General features: G+C 45.8%; 1 protein-coding gene across 1 annotated transcript in view; it reads left to right on the forward strand.

The window, feature by feature from the left end:
- FAM227A (family with sequence similarity 227 member A) overlaps positions 1-20566 on the forward strand; it is a 72209-nt gene that overhangs the window by 31106 nt on the left and 20537 nt on the right. The window contains exons 10-12 of the mRNA XM_014793212.2: positions 2247-2354; positions 5882-5961; positions 14538-14604. Of these exons, the coding sequence (XP_014648698.2) occupies positions 2247-2354; positions 5882-5961; positions 14538-14604 (255 nt within the window). The remainder of the gene's footprint in view (positions 1-2246; positions 2355-5881; positions 5962-14537; positions 14605-20566) is intronic.

Genomic DNA, 20566 nt, shown 5'->3' on the forward strand with positions numbered 1-20566 from the left:
AGATTGCATTGAATCTATAGATGTCTTTAGATAGCATGAACATTTTGACAATATTAACTCTTCCAATCCATGAACATGGGGTATCTTTCCACTTCTTTGTGTCTTCTTCCATTTCTTTCATCAGTGTCTTATAGTTTTCAATATATAGATCTTTCACTTCCTTGGTTAAATTTATTCCTAAGTCTTTTATTGTTTTTGATGTTGTAAATGGGGTTATTTTCTATATTTCTTTTTCAGATAGTTTATTGTTAGTGTATAGAAACACAACTGATTTTTTTATGTTGATTTTATATCCTGAAACTTGACTGAATTTATTAGTTCTAACAGTTTTTTGGTGGAGTCTTTAGGTTTTTCTATATACAAGATCATGTCATCAGTGAACAGGGACAACTTTACTTCTTCCTTTCAGATTTGGATGCCTTTTATTTCTTTTTCTTGCCTAATTGCTCTGACTTCCAGTACTATTTTGAATAGGAGTTGTGAGAAGTGGGCACCCTTGTCTTCTTCCCGATCTTAGAGGAAAAGCTGTCAACCTTTCACTGTTGAGTATGATATTAGCTCTGGGCCTGTCATATATGGCCTTTATTATGTTGAGGTATGTTCCTTCTGTATCCACTTTGTTAAGAATTTTTACCATGAAATGGTGTTGAATTTTGTCAGATGCTTTTTCTGCATCTATTGAGATGATCATATGATTTTTATCTTTCATTCTATTAATGTGGTGTATCACATTTATTGATTTGTGTATGTTAAATCATCCTTGCATCCCAGGGGTAAATCCCACTTGATCATGATGCATGATCCTTTTAATGTACTGTTGAGTTTGGTTTGCCAGTATTTTGTTGAGAATTTTTGCATCTATATTCATCAGGGATATTGGCCTGTAGTTTTCTTTTCTTGTAGTGTCCTCATCTGGCTTTGATATCAGGATAACGCTGGCCTCCTAAAATGAATTTGGGAGTGTTCCTTCCTCTTCAGTTTTTTGGAAGAGTTTGAGGAGGATTGGAGTTAATTCTTCTTTAAATGTTTGGTAGTATTCATCTGTGAAGCCATCTGGTCCGGGCTTTTCTTTGTTTGGGTGGTTTTTGATTACTGATTCAATCTCCTTACTCATTATTTGTTCAAGTTTCCTATTTCTTCATGATTCAGTCTTGGTAAGTTGTATATTTCTAGGAATTTCTCCATTTCTTCTAGGTAGTTAGGGAAAGTTTTATATCAGGGTAAGGAAATGTTTACCAGCCAAGGGCCAACCTTGCAAGCAGGCCTTTTCTAAGGCCAGCAATCTTGGGCCTGCTATGTTAACTCCTTTCTGCACACTCATTTAATCCTCTTAACATACACAGGATCAGAGAAGTCCAACAGCAAACAAATGGGAGAGCAGGCATTCAGATCCAGGCTGTCCCACTGCAAAGCTAGGTCTTCAACCACTGTGCCATCCTGCCTCCTATTCTCTGACTCTTTTCTTTCTGTTCCTCCTTCCTATTCCCCTTTTTGTCCAAGGCTGTACCTCCTCCTGATTCATCCCAGTAATAAACTTTCTGTCCTCTTACTTTGTCCAGTAGAATAGCAGCTTTGCATAGGGGCTCAAATTTCTCAAGTAATCCTTGGTCTTTTCCTTTCTAAACCAAAGAACTGAGGGAGACAGCGGGGTCCCTATAATGTCTGAGAGTTCAGGTTCTAAGAAGCCAAGACTTTGAAACACATGATTTCCTCAAAAGAAAAGCATTAGCCCTAAAAGCATGACCATCAGATATTTAGGGCGAACCCATTTCTGGTACTAAGTGTGATAATATGTTGAACAAACACTTACTAAGTACCTCTTTATTATGTGCCAGGTTCAACACTAAGCTCTGGAGGTGCAAAGATGAATAAGACCCAGCCCGGGCCCTCCAGGAGCTCAGAGTCCAGTGAGAGCAGAGGAGATGGACAGGAAAACAAATAACTATAATGCCTTCACATCTGTATAGCGCGTCACACGCTCACATGTCCATGGTGATCTGACCCTCACATCCAGCTGTCAGGGGTGCAGGGTGGGCATCACCATCTCCATTTTCCAGATGAAGAAACCAAAGCCTCCTAGAGAGGGGGTGACTGTCCAAGGCCACAAGGCCAGTGTTGGGGGGCTAATGCTGGAGGCCCACCCTCCCCAGAACCAGCAGGGGCATCTCCGAGGCCTCTGTCTTCCGTTTTCTGCCTCCCATTCTCTTCTGTGGAAGTTTTCATTATCACTCTTGACTCCCTCTTAGGTATATATCCTTGCCCAGAGAGCTATAACAGCTGGAACTACTCGGAACTGGATCCAGAGAGATTCCGAAGAGAAGAATTACTGTTGCAGAGAAGAAGACTGATAAAGGGTAAGGAACCACTTAGGGCCGTCTGCCGCCTTTGCCCTGGCCACACCAGCCGCCATCTAGTTAGGGCAGGGAAGGCCTTAGTACTGAAGTCCTCAGGCCCAGTTCTCTCACATACCCCTAAACTAGCCACCAGACATTTCATGAGTGAAATGTGAATGCTTAGGGACTGTAGGTAGAGTCAGCGCAGCATAATTGTTGGGATGTGGGGGTGGGATTCTATATTATAGTCGTAGGTGCCAGTTATAGGGGTCTACTGGGTGCCAGGCACCATGCTGGGCTCTTTCTCCTTTTAATTTAATCCTCACAACAACCGGCTGAAGTACGCACAAATCTACTTCACAGATGAGGAAACTAGAGTTCAGAGAGCAACTTTGCCAAGGCCAGCTTTCTTATTCCACTCAACAGACATGTAAAGAGCACTGGGTGCCTGGCGCTGTGCAAAATAAACACTAGGAACATGGTGTGGGGGCAAGCGCAGCCCCGCTGTGCAGTCTACTGGGAAATGCAGGCAACGCAATTAGACTGCAGTGGATTGAGCACTGTGATGGAGAATACGGGGTGCTGAGGCAGCACGGGGATGGGCACCCGGTCCAGCCCTGAGAGGGTCAGTAAGTGGCATTTAAGCTGAGATTTGAAGGATGTGTGTTTTAGGCAGGTGAAGGGGAGGACTGCTGTTCCAGACAGAGGGAACAGCGTGAGAGAAGACCCAGAGGCATGAGGGGAACAGAGAGGCGTTCCTCATGGCAGCAGTGAGAGGACTGTGATGGGTAACCAGCCCGTGGGTGGCAGGATTCAAACTTAGGATTGCAAAGCCAGAGAGACACAGTCTTGGGATATTTGGGTATTTTCTTCTGCTAGGGGATGTCTGCCTCTTTTATGGGGCACCCCAGGGATGCAGCAAAGCCTTGTCTCTAATGATTAACAGGACCAGGGGGCAGACAACATCCGGCTAATCGAATCCCTTAGCAACATCCAAGACCCTTTGGAGATGGGGGGTAAGAGTGAGAAGATTATTTTTTCCTTAAATATGGCAAAAACAATTCATATTGTCAAAGAATATGAGTCTGGGCACATAGCTGTAATCCAATTAACAATCAAAGTAATGCTAATGCATACTGACTTGTTCTCTGCACCAGCCACTGTTTGACTTGTTTTGTTTCATCCCCCCCGACCAACCTTATGAGGGATCCTGTTATCCCCATCATGCAGCAGGAACTGAGGTGCACAGAAGTTCCTGTGCCCAGGGTTCCCCAGCACAGTGGGGAGCTGGGATTTTGCCCAGACAGGCTAATCAGCCTCATGCTTTTGTCAGTCTTTGGTCTCTCTGGCCAGTTAAACCAAGCTCCTCCCTCAATCTGATGCCCTGAGGGAAACTAAGGGCACTGGGCAGAAAGGAGGGAGACCCCCTAAGAGGCAGTGCTGTCTTGTGCCATAGTGAGCTTCCTGTCCCTGGAGGGGCCCTGGCAGAGCTGCTAGAAGGCTGCCTAAAAGGTTCCTTGCTGAGTGAGGAGCCCCCTAAAGACCCTCTCTCTGAAGGCTAGGAACCTGCATAAACAAGGGTGGGGGAATTGTCTCCAAGACCACACTCAGGCTCTGTAATTCCCTAGCAGTGCTCACAGGACCCACAGCTGTGATTTGTTGCAGAGAAAGCACACAAAGCACAATCTACCAGGGGAAGAAGTGCCTGGGGCAAAGTCCAGACAACCTTGGCACAGGCTCCCCAGAGTCTCTCCCAGTGGAGTCACACAGGACCCGCTCAGTCCTCCAGCAAGGAGTTGTGCCAACACGTGTGAACTGTGCCCACCAGGGAAGCTCGTTAGAGACTTCGTGCCCAGGGTTCTCACTAGGGGCTGATCACACAGGTGCTCCCTGCCTGGCACATACCCAGATTCCAGACTCCCAAAAGGAAATCAGGTATTCTGCGTAAACTGTATTGTTTGTACAAATGGTTTAGACACAGTGAGCCACTCTTACCAGTTAGTGGTGGGAACCTTCCCAAAAACCAAGTCCCCGGATGCCAGCCAAGGGCCAGCCTTAGGCAGGCAGGACTTTTCAAGGACAGCAATCAGGATTGCTGTGTTACCACTTTTCTGCACAGTTGTGAAGATGGATATGAGGCCATAAGGAAGATGGAATCTCATAGAAATCCAAGAGCCCTTCAAGCACAGTAGCTCAGGCCAGGAAGAGGCTGGAGCAGGGAAAGGTTCCAGATTCAAAGCAACTCTAAGCATCTAGCAGCCAGCATTTGCAGATATGCCATTTAGGACTAGGAAGTCAAGAGGAGGATCAGGTCTGCGGAGAAAGGCCATAAGTTCAATTTTAGATATGATAAATTAGAGGAAACAATGGAACATCTGGGTGGAGATGTCCAAGAGGACGTTGGTGACGCTTTTAGGGGAGAGGTCAGGGCTAGGACTCTCAATTGAGAATTTATTCAAATAGATGTGCTCGTTCGTTATCCCTAGATGAGAATATCAAAGGAGGGAGAAGACGAGGGAGTTGAGGTCAGAGCCTTGGAGACCTACATGCAGGAGGCAGAAGAAGAGACTCAGAGAGGCAGGAGGAGCCCAGAGAGAGCAGGGCCAGGGCAGCCAAGGTGGGGCTCCCCTGAGAGACGGTCCACAGTGCCAGCCGCTGCAGAGAGGACCACAGAGCGAGGCCTAGAAGCCAGGGAATCTTGCAGTTAGGTTGTTGGTGATCTTTATCTATACATCAGTTTTATTGAGACATAATTCATATATAAAATTTACCCTTTTAAAGTGTATAATTCAATGGTTTTTAGTATATTCACAAAGTTGTGCAGCTATCACCACTATTTAATTTCAAAGCATTCTCATCGTCTCCCAAAAGAAACCCCCGTTGGTGAACTTTGAGAAAGCTGTTTCCATCCGATTTCAGGGGAAGTGATGCAGAAGTGAAGACAGAGTGTGGCTCATTCTAAAAGCCTCGGCCTGACAGAGAGAAAGGTGTGCTGGAGGAGTTAGCAGGGTTGGGGGTAGGAGAGCCACCCTTGTTTAAACAAACACCATCCCTCTTAGGTACCAGCGGAAAAGAGCAGAAAGAGGATGGGCAGTGGCAGAGGGCAAGGTGGTTCAGGAGCCCCCTCCCTTGAGGCCTCCTCCCTCTGGTTGGTTTCTTGGATGAGGAGGCAGGCTGCTGGGCCCTTGCCTCTCTGCCCCACTGTGGTTCCCATGGTGACATTTCAATGAATACTAAATTTAACATCTTATGAGATTGATAGAGTACTTTTTTAAGCGTTTAATCCAAAATTTATTCATTTCAGTTTTGCAGGGTTCTGGGTTTTTTGTTCTTCTTTTGAAGCCAGTATTTTCTTTTTCCTGTGGGTTAGGTGACTTGCCCGAGGTTACTCAGCAGGTGGAATGACAGAGAAGCTCTGGCTTGCCTGAGGACGGTCCTCTTGTAGTTGCTGTTGTCTCCACGGAGGGGGCTGTCTCAAAGCTCCTGGTCTGTAGTGTCACCCCCCCAAGACCAGAAGGAACTGAAGAACAATTTTTTCTCTTCCCTAGGAAGGGAGTTTTCTTTCCCCACTTCTAAGAGATGCTTCTCCCAGAAGTCCACCCGGAGCAGCAAAGTCCACTGCCGTCAGGTGAGTGGGGAGGCACAGACCCGGACCCTTTGGAGCCCCATAAGCTTCAATGACTTCCCGTGGTTGGCTCCACATCTCTGCGCTCCCTGCCCACCATCTCGGGGAAGGGACCTGGTAGTCCTCCAGATCTCCACGGATGAGTGGAGCACTAAAGGGCAGCCACAGGCATGCTGTGATTGGAAGGAGGGAGGAGAGGAACCACTCTTTAAGAGGAGGCTGCGGCACAAGGTGCATTTATATCTTCTCCACATTGATCCTCACGGCAAGCCTGACCCTGGCTGTGGTCCTGACGCCTGCTGGCTCCTCTGCCCTGCTCATGTTGCCTTCTCCGAACTTCCCGCCACCACTCCTCTCCCTTCCACTCCCGATGCCCCAGTCTGATCCACCGTCACTACTGCACTGGGCTCCAGTCTCCCTCGGGCTCTTTGAACTCCTGCTGTCCTTTCAAAATACAGGTCTAATTATGTCCTCCCGTCTCCACCTGGCCCTGCCCTACACCCCCCCCCACCCCCACCCTAAACACCCTCCTCCCAGCCCAAATGAAAAACACCTTGCAAACCGCAGAAGGCTTCCTCTTGTCTTGGGGGTAGACTGACCTGTGCGGCCCTGCCAGGTCTGGCCAGCCCCGTCTCCACCTCCGGGGCTCGCGGAGCTCCTGCTGTAGGGCCTTCTTTCGGTTCCTTGTAGACACCACAGTCCGTACCAATACCCGGCCTCTGTACCGGCCGGTCCTCTTGTCCCTGGTAAGCGCCCTCCACCACTGCCATCCTCACTGTCAGCATCTCCTCCCACTGGTAGCATGAAGCTGGCCAAATGCTACCCATCAAGGCCCATTTTTTCCAGAGAGCGGGAAAAAATAATTGTCCAGGCAAACTATGAATGAGGCCTTTCACTGCCTGTTTTTGTAAATAAAGCTTTACTGGCACACAGTCATGGTCACTGGTTGACTCCTGTCTTCAACTATCTTGCAATGGCAGAGTTGAGTGGTCGTTATAGAGACTTTATGGCCTGCAAAACTGAAAGCATTTACTTTCTAGCTCTTTGCAGAAGTTTGCCACCCCTGGCTTGTGGGATACATACTCATCCTTCCATCTCAGCTGAGGCCCTGGTCCTCATGGTCAGCTGTCTTGACCCTGGTCTGGACTCGGCCCCTTGTTATGTGCGCTCATATCCCTGTCCTTCAGAGTACTTATGTAGTCATTCAGGCATTACTCTGATCACAGCTGTCTCCCCACTCATCTTTAAGCTCTAGACCACCATCCCCATCTCTAATACCATGCTTCATCCTTAACAAGTAGCATAAGAGGCTTGATCCATTGTTAGAACAGCCCGCTCCCTTTGTCTGGTGCAGAGTTGGGGGTGTTTCCACCCTGGAGCATTCACCAGAGGGAAGTTTGGGAAAGGTGAAGGGTGTGCCCTTCTTTTGTAAAATGGGATAAGGGCCACTGCCAACACCTGCACGTTCTCAGGACGATCAGTTTTAGAAAAACAGCCTGTAAGGAAATTCGAGAATTTGGAAATGGATGTTCTTAGGACTGGCAGTCCCACTATTCCTTGGAAAGTCTTCGTGTCCCCACAGGGATCAGCAATCTCTGGTTAGGAGCCTGGTCTCTCGGGTTCAGATTCTAGCTGTGCAGCCTTAGGCAAGTTAGTTCCCTAAAACTTGGTTTCTACAGGTGTGAAATGAGCGCAATAACCGCAGTGCCTTCTTCCTGGCCTCCTGAAGCTTGTGGCACATGGCTGTGTGTCTGGGCTCCTATAAATCCACGGCCACACGTCTCAGCGGGGCACTCAGCACTGCCTGCCCGTGCTACCACACTTCCCCAGCGTGTCCAGGCTCCCACTCATCCAAATCCTTATCTCACTCTGTCTCCCTTTTCAGAATTCTTCCACTGCAGTGGGCCTTTCCCACTCGCCCTCCTCCTCAGCACCTCCCGGGGATGTCTCCTCGAGGAATTAGAAGCAGTCAACAGGAAGGTCCTCACCTTCCTGTGGTGAGACAGCCTGCCCCTACCTGTACCCTCACCATCTGCTGGCCCCCTGTGCCTGTGGAGGAAGGACCTGGACCCCGACTTGTGCTCTGGGCCTCGCCCCCTCGGCTTCCACTTCTGCACTTGGCGCCCCTCTTTCTCATGTCATCATTTTCTCCCGCTCTGCTGGATCACTCCCATCATTGAACAGTCCTGCTCTAGCATGCCTTGCCTTTACAAAGAAAACCTCCTTTGCCTCTGCAACCCCATTTCCTGCTGCCTTTCCCACCAGAACTTGTTGAAAGACACATCTGCACCCACAGCTCCTTTCCTCAGCCTCTCCAGTGGCTTCCCGCCCTCCACAAGCCTCTGCGGCTGCTCTTGCCGCCATCGCCCAGACCCCAGTCTGTTCACTGCTCTAGTCTGTTTCATGTGGTTGGCTGCTCCCACCTTCTTGAAATGCTTTTTTCTCTTGGCTTCTATATTGTCAGACTTTTGCAAATGTCTTCCTTCCTGGCTGGCTGCTCCTTCTCAGTCTTCCTTGCTGGCTCCCTGTCCTGTCAATCAGATCTGTCCTGGCCCCCTAGTCCCCACTATCTGCATATTCTTCCCAGGTGGTCTCATCTGGTCTGGTGGCTTTAAATACCACCCATGTTCCAGTAACACCCAAATCTCCCTCCCCACCCTGACCTCACTCAGAATTCACACTGATCTATGCAGCTGCCCCCTTGGCCTCACCAGGAGGATCTCCTTGTAGGAAGGGGTGAGGAGAGCACGGATTCCCAGCCCCTGGTGTCAGTTCTCTCCTGGCCGACTGCGGTAGCCTCTTCCTGGGCTCCTTTCTTTTACTCTTAGCCCCAGCCTGGTCTCCACACAGCGACCAGAGTGACCTTTAACAGACATATACCAGCTGAGGTTGTTCCCTGCTTTAAACCTCCAGCAGCTTCTCCCGTGCACTTTGAGTAAAATCCAGACTCCTTAGCCTGACTTGAATTGCCCTACAGAGTCTGGCCACCATCTCTCTCTCCAGTCTTCTCTCATCGTCCCCTCCTCAGCACCAGACATCAGCCCGCTGGACCTCCTTCTGCCTCTGAGACACTCAAGGCCTGTGCCCAGTTGGCCCTTTGCACTAACTGTCAACTTTGGCTGGAATGTGCGTCCCTCAGAGTTCTGGAGTGAATGGTGGCTCCTTCTTGGTCTTCAGATTCCAGTTTCAGTGCCATTGCTTAGCAAGGCTGCCCCTGACTCCCCAGCTACTCTCTGTCACCACATTGTGTATTTTTTGTTGTTGTTGAGGAAATTGGCCCCTGAGCTAACATCCAATGCCAATCTTCCTCTTTTTGCTGAGGAAGATTAGCCCTGAGCTAACATCTGTGCCCATCCTCCACTTTGTATGTGGGACGCCACCACAGCATGGCTTGATGAGCAGTGAGCAGGTCCGTGCTCAGGATCCAAACCTGCGAACCCCAGGCCACAGAAGTGGAGTGCGCAAACTTAACCACTACACCACCAGGCTGGCCCCCACATTGCCTATTTTAATTGGCTGGATCGTGCTTATCACAGTCTGCTGCTCCTCCGTGGGATTTGTGTGCTGTGTGGTACCTGTCTCCCTCTGTTAGAGCGTAAGCTCCATGAGCACAGGCCCTTGTTCCTCTGTCACTGTTCTGTCTCCAGCTCCTAGAACAGACACTCAGCACGCGGCTCCTGACTCTGTGAATGAGGCCATCTATGTGAACTCTCGGCCCTGTGCTGAGCGTATAAGGTGCTCCCTAAACGTCGGCCCTGACAGCACAGACAGCACAGGCGCTGCCGAGGGGGAGCTGTCGCTCAGAGGCCAAGACCAAAATATTAGTCAATGTTTCTGCACTGCCTGTCACAACTGTGTAAAACAAATGCATTTTCTTTGTACTGAAATACATAAAATCTTCTGACAGTTATTTCAGAAACCCAGCTAAGAGATTCAGTTTTTGGCCCTAGAAATAGAAATAATCAAAAGCTTTCCAACCTTGAAAGCAGCTAAAGTTTTACTGGGCAAACCAGGATGGAGGAAGGAACCGAATTCCGTGGTGAGGACAGAGCTTCTCTCTTGTTTTTAGCAGATGCACTTTCCCATCTGCTCAAGGGAGTAGTTGGCTGTATTCAAAATATGCTTCTCAGTGGCAACAATCTGTCTGAGTCCACAGTTCAGGGGCGTGAGTTGCAGTTACTTTAAGTTCTGACCTGTGGTCTGCCCTTCTCTTGCTTAGTGTGGGGGATTTACACAGTGGGAATGAAAAAGCATCTGACTGTATCTGGCTTCTGTTATGAGGCTCAGCTATACATAAGGGCTCCTACCTATTAGATACTGGGTCCTCATTCATTTAATAATTAAAAAGGATAGGCAAAGAAGACCTTTATAAGGAGGAATCATCATCAGAGTTCTTAGTTGCAAACAATGGAATCTACTCTAGCTTCTTTAAGCAGGAAGAAATGTGTTAAACGTTGTTAGTGGTGCACAGCTCCCCAGGAAGGGCCAGTGCGTTGGTTTCAGAGGCCATGCCACCAAGAATGATGCCCAAACCATCCCACCCCTGCAAAGGTATGCTCCTGTACACCAGTGGTCCTGGGGACTGGATGCTCAAAACTCCTCTCTGCTTTCTTTGAAAAACCAGTTGCTTCTGTCAACAGTCTCTCCAAAAACTGGAGTCTGCATGGGACCCGTTCCCTCATTGCTCATTTCCATCTTGAAGTCTCAGGCAGGTGCAGTGCATCTGAAGGGTAGAGCCTAGGTGACATGTCTGCATCTCAGCCGCAAAAGAAGTTGGAGAGCAGCTTAAGTCTTTCACCTTGGGGCATGGGTCTCATGTATGTGGAGAAGAAAGGGCACACATATGACAAATAATACTCCCAGAAAGTTCCATCTGAGCTGAGAACCAAAGGATGAGGAGGAGTCAGCCAATAGAAGAGTGAATGGAAGAACCTTCAAGGAAGAGGGAACAGCATGTGCAAAGGCCCTAAGGCCAAAAAAACAGCTTGAGATATTTAGCGAACAGAGAGAAGGCCAGTGATACTGTAGCCCAGTGCGTGTGGGGAAGAGGAGCAGGAGACAAGGCTGGGAAGTAACAGGGGCTGGATCCTGTAGAGTTGGGAGGGTTATAGTAAGGAGTATGGATATAATTTAAGTGCTATGGGAACCCATTAAAATAGGGAGATGACATGATCTGATTTACATTTTTAAAAGATCACACTGTCTTCTGAATACAGAGAATGTGATGGAGGGGGACAGAGACCAGTTAGGAGGCTTTTGTAGTTGTCTAAGGAAGAGACAATGACAGCAGGTGGCAAGAAGCGGACAGACCTGAAATGTGTTTTGGAGATAGATCTTTCAAGACTTGCTAATGGATTGGCTTTGGGAGTGGGGAGGAGAGGCGGGGAAAGAAAGGAAGGAGTCAGGATGCTTCCCAGGTGTGTGGCTTAAGCAGCTGAATGGTTACTGAGATGGAAAGTGTGGAGTCTGGGGTGGGGAAGCCACCCGGAGTTCAGTGTTGTGAGCCAGCCCTGATGGCCTAGCGGTTCAAGTTCGGCGTGCTCCACTTCGGCGGCCCAGGTTCAGTTCCTGGGCATGGAAACACACCACTTGTCTGTCAGTAGCCATGTTGTGGCGATGGCTCACATAGAAGAACTAGAAGAACTTACAACTATACACAATTATTTACTGGGGCTTTGGTCGGGGGGAGGGAAAGGAGGAAGATTGGCAACAGGTGTTAGCATGGGACGACTCTTCCCCTAAAAAAAAAAAAGAGTTCAATTTTGAACTTGTTAACTTTAAGATGCCTATGAGAAGTGCAAATGGAGATGTCATGTAGGTAGTTAAATACATAAGACTAGACTTTGGAGGAGAGGTCTGGGTTAGAGAAAGAAATTTCTACTCAAGTTTTATATATCTGTGACAAAATATGGGAACTAGGAGTGAATGACCACCATAGAGCCATAGGCAAAGGCAGGAAAAATACGGATGGACATTTAGATCTTCTAAATGGGTGATGCCACCTACCAGTTATAAAGCTCTGAGCAAATCTGAGCCTTATCTACAACGTGGGCATCACGTCTGGTATTAATTCTTATAGATTCAATCTGAGGATAGGTTGATGTCCCACAGATTGTTGTCTAGTCACGTCCTCTCAGAGTGTCTACTCATTTTAACCAGAATTTTCCCAAGTCCCAGAGCCTGGATACAGGAAGGGTCATTAACAATAATGACACAAATTCCGCCAGCTCATGCCCATACCTGCTAATACACAGATCTGCAAAGCCCACTCCCCTCCCAGACATTTCTGGGCATCCCCACATTGGCTCAAAAGCAGGCTCCCCTACTGCTCTGCCCCATCACAGCTGAGCCCTCAGCATGCAGAATCTGAGAAATAGGGTGACCACGTGGGGTAGAATGGTTCCATCTGCCCTGTGCCGTGGTGGGGAGGGGGTCCCAGAGCAGTCTTAGCTTATCCCCCATCCCAGTAATAGTCACCTTGCCTCACACACTCAAGGGGTGCTTGCCGGTCACCACAGGAGAGGATGGATGGGAAAGGACTTTGGAGAACCCACCATGTGCGATTTTCTTTGCATATATCCTCTCTAATCCTTACAACATCCCCGCTAGGTAGGTAGTTATTCTCTTTACTTGACAAAGGAAGAAATAGACTTGCAGAGGTGAATAACTTGCCCCAGGCCACAGAGCTGACTTCAGCTGACACCAGGATGCTGTCAGTCTGAGCTCTCTCTGCATCATCCTGCTACCTCTCCAATAGGCGGGTCTAGTAACTTAAACCCAAGCTAGTCTCCTGGCATGTATTCTCTGCTCTGCTACACATCTCTCTGAGGCTGTTAAGCATGAGCGTGATGCTGCATTGAGCCCTGGGAGTGTTTCTTTCTTTTTTTTTTTTTTTTTTTTTCGTGAGGAGATCAGCCCTGTGCTAACATCTGCCAATCCTCCTCTTTTTTTGCCGAGGAAGACTGGCCCTGGGCTAACATCCGTGCCCATCTTCCTCCACTTTATATGGGACGCCGCCACAGCATGGCCTGACAAGCGGTGCGTCGGTGCGCGCCCGGGATCCAAACCAGCGAACCCCGGGCTGCCGCAGCGGAGCGCGCACACTTAACCGCTTGCACCACCAGGCCGGCCCCCTTGGGAGTGTTTCTCTCTAACAAATCCCAGTCACCACTTCAACCCTGTAGAAATCAGTAGCTGTTGGACAACCAGCTGCACGGTGTATGGGAAGTCCTTGCAGCTTTATTCTTCCCATTCAATTATCATATTTATATAAGAGCAAAGTGGTTGTTGTTGAGACTAGTGGACTGCTTGTCTGCCACTTGGTGGGCCATCTGTTTAACATTACTAAACTCCTACTCATCCCTAAAGACAGAACAAAAGTGTCTTCTCTCCTTGGAAGCCCTCCAGCTCTCCCCCAGACAGAATCAAGTATTCCCCACTCTGGCTTCCTGTGATACTCTGCTCAGACTGCTTGTGGCAAACTGTTAGTTGTTCCCCAATATCTGTTGTTCTCTTCCTCTGTAGAAAGAGAACCTTTGATTTTTAGCTGGGCATGTACATGGCCAGAATAAAGATTACATTTCCTAGCCCCACCCTACATCTGTGTGTAGCCATGTGACTAAGATCCAGTTCATGAGATATAAGTGGATGTGCTATGTGGCAGTTTCTGGGAACCTTCCTTAAAAAAACAGTTCATGTGAATCCTTTGTCTCTTTGTCCTTTTCTCCATTCTGCTGCCTGGAATGTGAATGTGATGACTGGAGCTCTAGCTGCCATCTTGTATCCTAAGAACAAGAGATCTCTTAGGAAAAGTGGAACTGGGTGGTGGAAGAAGTCAGAGTCCTTAAGGACTTACACAGCAGAAATACCATATAAGCCCTGGATTGCCTACCCTCAGACTGTTAATGTGAGAGAGAAATTTCTACCTAGTTTGAGCCACTGTTATTTTGAATCTCTGTCACTCACTTACAAACCTACTTCTAACTTACATTATCCCTCTGATGAATATGTGATACTTTCCACACATTACTGTATTATCTACTTACTTTTATCTCCCCTGCTGGACTGGGAGCTTCTCTGGGCAGAGACTAGGTGTCAGGGTCTGCCCAGTGCCAGACACGTTAGTAATTGCTCAATGAAATGTTTACTGAAGGAGCTGTGGTGAGCGACTGCATAAAAAGTGGTAGCAGTGTTCATGGAGCCCTTACCATCAGTAGTCACTCGTGCACTTTGGTTGCTTTAGCTTGCTTAATCCTCGTAAGAACCCTATGAGGAAACCAAAGCAATCGAGAGGCTCGATGACTTGCCCGAGATCACCAGCTGGTGAGTGACAGGGCTGGGACTGGAACCCCGGTCGGCCTCAGTCCCCAGCCCGTGTGTTTTCTACATCAGCCACTTCTTTCCACCACGCTTCCAGGATGGAGGGCTGAGTTACCAAGCTGTGCCTGAAAGGTCTCCTTCTACGTGTTCCTTTGCTAAGAACAGTGAGAAATATCTAGGAAATTGCATGTATACTTTTTGTATTCCTCTTGCTACCGGTTTTACTAAATTTGTTCTTCTTTTTTTTTTCTCCTTTGGAGTCTACTAATGTAAATTCAACCAAGAAGAATTCAGAGGCTAGCTCACGAAAACCAAATACCACAAAAGGTACATTAACTACCTAAAAGAGAAATGTAGGCTTTTGTCTTATATTATTATCTCCAAAACCCTGGTTTCTTGGGTTTGTTCGAACATAATTTGCCAGCTGAGTTTACACTTGTGGTTCTAGCCTGGGCCTTGGCACCAAGTAGTATCTCACGAGAGACGTAATTGTCTTTCCAGTTCAACAGGCACTGATATTCCACTTTTGTAATGATGAGTTCAGCACAGTGCTAATATCTCTGGGGAAGAGATTGTTGGCAATGGAAGAAAATAAATGTAAGACGTGATTACTGCTCCTCTCCCCCATCGGAAACCAGCATTTATTGAGGTAGGAACCGATTTGTGCCCAGATGTTAATTTATAAAGATGACTGAGTGACTACACGGAGAGGCCAATGCCATTGAAAGAAAAGTTTGTAACTCAAAATTCTAGAAATGGGAGGCATGGCTCACCACACAGGACCACAGGTGGAAGCACAAGTGTCAGTCAGGAGGCAGAAAGGAGTGCGGGGAAGGCACAGGCCACAGCCTTTATTGGGATTTCCTTAGGAAAGGCTAGGCATGAGAGAGTAAGCAGCTTAGGATTGGCTAGTTTGAGTAATTCTGGCTGGCTTTGGAGTATAGGAGCTATCCCTAGTTATCTGGCACCTGGCCTTGGGTTGATTTAGGTTGGGGGAAATATTGCCTTGGTGTGTGAGAATTAGACAAAGGAGGTGGTTCAGAGTATGGGCTCTGGATCACAGGGGAGATGTAAGTAACTTTGGCCATTAGTTTGGCCTTGTAATTAATGGATGCCAAATAGACAAATACAGAACCTAAGAAAACACTGTTAGAAGAGGAACTTTTTAAGTGTCATTCTAGACAATTTTGCACGTGTTATCGTTATTCCAAAAAATTAAACCATCCTTTTTCTTGATGGAGAAATGGAGGCTCAGAGAAGTTAGTATGTAATTTATATCTCCATAAAGTTGTTGTTAAAATAAAAAAAAAAAAACTTGGGGGCCACTCTCTGAGAAGTATTGCCGGGGTCCCAAATAGAGGTAAATATTTGTGGGAGACTTTGGAAGTCCCCAAAATATACATATATATTCAATTCATAAAGACCCATGAGTCAAAGAGGAAGTACCAAGGGAAATTAGAAAATATTTTGAACTGAATGAAAATGAGAACTTTGTTCTAAAATGAGCGTTTAATGCTATAGATTTCGCTCTGAACACTGAGGTATCCCACAAGTGTTTTAGATACAGTCTTTTTATTTTTATTCAGTTTGGGTTGTTTCCACTGTGTAGCTCTTTTGAATAATGCTGTTATGAACATTCATGTTCAAGTTATTGTGTAGACATATGTTTTCATTTCTCTTGGGTGTATGTATACCTAGGGGTGGAACTGCTGGGTCATATGTTTGACTTTTTGAGGAAGTGCCAAACTGTATTTCAAAGTGATCATCATACATATTTTAAAGAATATAAGAGGAGGAAAGTAGTCTATTATATTTACTATATGTAACCAGATATATTTACTATATGTAGTGTATTTACTATTTATATTATATATTTACTATGTATATTATATTTACTATATATAACCAGATATGTACAATTTCTGTTGCTTTTCTTTCATTCCTGAAGTTCCAAGTTTCCCTCTGGTATCATTTTTCTTCCACCTAAAAAAAAACCTTTCCTTTAGCATTTCATTTAAAATAGGCCTGCTGGCAATGAATTCTCTTAGTTTTCTTTCATCTGAGAATGTCTTTATTTCACCTTCATTCTTCAAGGATATTCTGGAAAAAAAAAATCTGGGTTGACAGTTCTTTTCTTTCAGCACTTTAAAATGTTCCACAGCCATCCCGCGTCAATGGTCTGGTGAGAAACCCACAGTCATTTAAATTGTGGCTCCCCTTCTGTGTACTGCGTTTTCCTCTGGTTGCCCTCGAGATGTTTTCTTTGTCTTTGTCTTTCAGCTGGTTGAGTATGATGTGTATGGACATGGGTTTCTTTGAATTTAACTTGTTTGGGGTTTGCAGAGCTTCTTGAATCTATAAATTTGTGTCTTTTGCCAAATTTGGGAAGTTTTCAGACTATTTTTTCAAATAATTTTTTTCGTATCACACTCTTTCTCCTTTCTTTTTGGGACTTTGATGACACAAATGTTAGACTTGATATTGTCCCATAGGTCCCCAAGGCTCTGTTCATTTTTTCCAGTCTTTTGTGACTACATTATTCAGATTGTGTTGTATAATAAAAATATAGATTTGGTCTTTGTCCTGAGTTCTTGGAAGAGCTCCTTAAACCCTCAGAATTTCCCAAGTGATAGGCGTGTCTTTTGTTATTCTTACTGAGCATCTTTCAACCACACCTGAGTATATGCTAATAAGGTGACTCAGGTTGGGGCCCCAGATAGCTTCAGGATGGAGTCTTGTTACCAGAAAGACCAAACACAATTAGAGGGTGGGAACTTTCAGCTCCACCACCCCCCTCAACCTCCAGGGAGGAGAGGGGGACTGGAGATTGAGTTATAAAAACTCTTGAACAATGTGATTTGGTGAACTTCCAGGTTGCTGAACACATCGATGTGCTGGGAAGGTAGTATGCCTGAAAAGAGCATACTCCATGCCCCACCCCCACCCCATACCTCACCCTCTGTATCTCTTCCATTTGGTTGTTCCTGAGTTATATCTTTTATAATAAATCTGTAATAGCAAGTATAGCACTTTCCTGAGTTCTGTGAGTCATTCTAGTGAATTACCAAACCTGAGGGTGGATTGTGGGAACCCCCAAATTTGTAGCTGGCTGAATAGCCTGGGCACCCCATTTGAGACTGATGCCTAAAGTGGGGTCAGTCTTGTTGACTGAATCTGATCCCGCCTTGATACAAGGTTGACATAAGGGAAGCCATATTGTAGAAAAGAAACCATGTTGTAACTTTGAATGACCTCTGATTAACTGACATGCTCTGTGGATTTTACGGCCCCTCCCAGCTGCAATAAGTCAATAACTTGGTTCTTCTGAGTTCCTTAGGAATGTGATGGCCCCTGGCAGAGAATCTATGCTGATAGCCATAATCAATGACGACTGAAAGATCAGGGTATAGGGTGTTTCTCTGGTTTCTGATGCATATCCAGTAAAACAAAAGACTATCAGGAACTAAGATGTCTGCCCCTACTCAGAGGTCAGTTGGATGCCCCACTGCTGAGACCAGATGCCCACCCCACCACACCCCACCCCCTAGCCCTGCCCCAGAGACCTGCCCCTTATATAACTGGCCTGTAATCTTTGTTCTGTAAGATGGTTCTTTCAGACATTAGTCAGCCATCTTCCCCCTTGCTAGCAAGCTGTAATAAACTGCCCTTGCTCTGCCACCATCTTGCCTATTGACAATCCGCTTTTACGGCGAGCAGATCGTGTCCTCTGTGCAGTAACAAATCCTTTACCTTGTGGAATCTGACACTGACTCCAGGTAGATTTGGAATGGAATTGAATTGTTGGATACCCAGTTTATTTCAGAGAATTGGAGAATTGGTGTGGAAAAACAACACATGTGGTGTCAGAAAACACCACACAAATTGGATAATGTTTGTTCATCTGTCTTCAATTTCATTATCTCTTTCTCTCACCTCCATTCTGCTATTGATCCCATCCAGTGAATTTTTCTTTTCAGTTGTACAATTTCTATTTTGTTCCGTCATAGCTTCTATTTCTCTACTGAAACTTTTGTTTTTTCATTTGTTTCAAAAGAGTTCACCCTTACTTCTTACAGCATTGTTATAATAGCTGCTTTAAAGTCATTGTCTGATTTCAACATCTGAGTCATTTCAGGGTTGGCAACACTGATTGTCTTTTTCCCTTGAGAATTTATCAAACTTCCCTGGTTCTTTGTATATTGAGTAATTTTGGATTGTATTCTGGACATTTTGAATATTATGACACTTTGAGTCTTGTTTAAATATATGAAGAAGGTTGAAGTATATTGTTTTGTTTTAGCAGGCAATTCACCTGGTTAGGTTCAGGTCAGAAGTTCTGACCTGCTTTCTGTAGATTGTGGTTTCAATGTCAGTTCAGTTTTCAAAACTTTTGCAGTACTATTTGGATCTGTCCCATGTGTATGCCACCCAAGGACCACATTTGAGACCTGAGCAGTGATCCACCTTGCAGTCCAGTTCTCAAAGCCTTTGGTATGCTGTTTAGGGTCAGATACACATGTGCAGCTCAGGGGTGAGCATGGGCATCCATACACAATTTTATGGGATTCCTGTCCTTATCTCTCTCCTCTCTGCAATCTTCCCCACACTCTGGCTCCAAAGGTACCCCTTCCTGGTCTTCTGCTAGAAAGTTGAGACTTCATTCTCTCCACTCTTCTGCATACTTCTTGTGACGAAGTCTGCCTCCATGGCCCGCTGGGAGGAGGACAGAGAGAGAAATAAAACAACAGAGATCTCCTTCACACTCTTTGGACCACAGGTCCATGGTCCAAGAGAAGGATTCGCCTCCCTCAGAGTTTTAGGTGCCTATCCAGCTGCTGCCACTACCATTACAGGGTTGCAGCTTCAAGAAGGGGGCTTACTAGGACGCACGTGTGGGAGAGAAAACAAAACGAGATTCTCTCCACTCTTATTGTCCTGTCGGGATTTCCCTTCCCACTCCTTGGACCACAAACAGAGGGCTTCTGTTGGGTCTTATTCTGTCTTCACTTGGTGCTCACTTCTGGGGTTCATGTTGCCTTTGAGCTGGGGCATACAGAAGGAAAAAATAAGTCCAGGAAACTCGCTGCCATATGGTTTCTATTTTGAGTTCTGGTTTTCTTCTCCAGTTCACCTGCTACCATCTACTTTTCAGAGTCCTCGGATAGCTACCCCATGCATTATGTCCAGGGTTTTTAGTTCCCTTCAGTGGGACATGGGATAGAGTATGCTTACTCCATCTTAACCAGAACCAGAATCCTGATTGAATTGTTTTGGTTCTCTTTTTCTTACTCCATTGTATTCTATTTTTTTGGAAGTTATATATCCTGTTTATATTCTTTATTGCTGTGATTCTCAAACGGGAGCAGTTTTCTCCCCAAGGAACATTTAGCAATGTCTGGAGATGTTTTTAGTTGTCACAACTTGGGGAGAGGTTGCTACTGACCCATAGTGGGTGGAGGTCAGGGATACTGCTAACCATCCTACAATGCACAAGACGTCTCCCACAGCAAAGGATCATCTGGCCCAAAATGTCAGTAGCACTGAGATTGAGAAACCCTGCTTTATTGTATGCCTTTGAAATTCTATCATGCATATTTAGCTTCATCTAAGTTAGATAATATCTTAACCCACTCCCTTTCCTGAACACAACTCCCTTTCCTAATTTAACCCTAATCCTTTCCCTCCAGACTTAAATGCTATTTTGTCTAGTTTTTTTAATTCTGTCCTATTTTAAAACCTAACAAATTATATATTATTATTATTATAGATAATTTTTGTTTGGTCTTAAACTATCATTTTATTTTCCCATTTGTTGATGCTCAGACCATCTTTTTGAGGTCATTTCTTTCTTCCTGGAAAAGATAAATAATATGTATATAAATAAAAATATTATATATGTTTATAAAAATAAATATTATATATTAGGGGGAGAGAGAGAGAATCTTTAGCAGTTCCTTTATCACAAGTTTCTTGGTAAGTTCCCTTAGTTTTTGTTTTTCTATGAATGTCTTTATTTCACCTTTGCTTGAAGACAGTTTTGCTAGGTACACAATTCTACCGCAATGCTCTGGTAATTTTATTCCACTGTCTTTCTAGCTTCTGTTGTTACTGTTGAGAACTCTGCAGTCATTCTAAAATTGTTATCCCTTTATAGATGATCTGTTGTTTCTCTCTGCCCATCTTTAAGATATTCTCCATTAACATTCTCCTACAGAAAAGCCATAAATTTGTGCAAGAGTTGGATCTTTCTTCCCTTTTAATCACAACACCCTTCCTGATTCTGCTTAGT

The sequence above is a fragment of the Ceratotherium simum genome, chromosome 25 (assembly GCF_057802395.1).
Source record: "Ceratotherium simum simum isolate JZ-2026a chromosome 25, ASM5780239v1, whole genome shotgun sequence".
In the NCBI taxonomy this organism is placed as follows: Eukaryota; Metazoa; Chordata; class Mammalia; order Perissodactyla; family Rhinocerotidae; genus Ceratotherium; species Ceratotherium simum.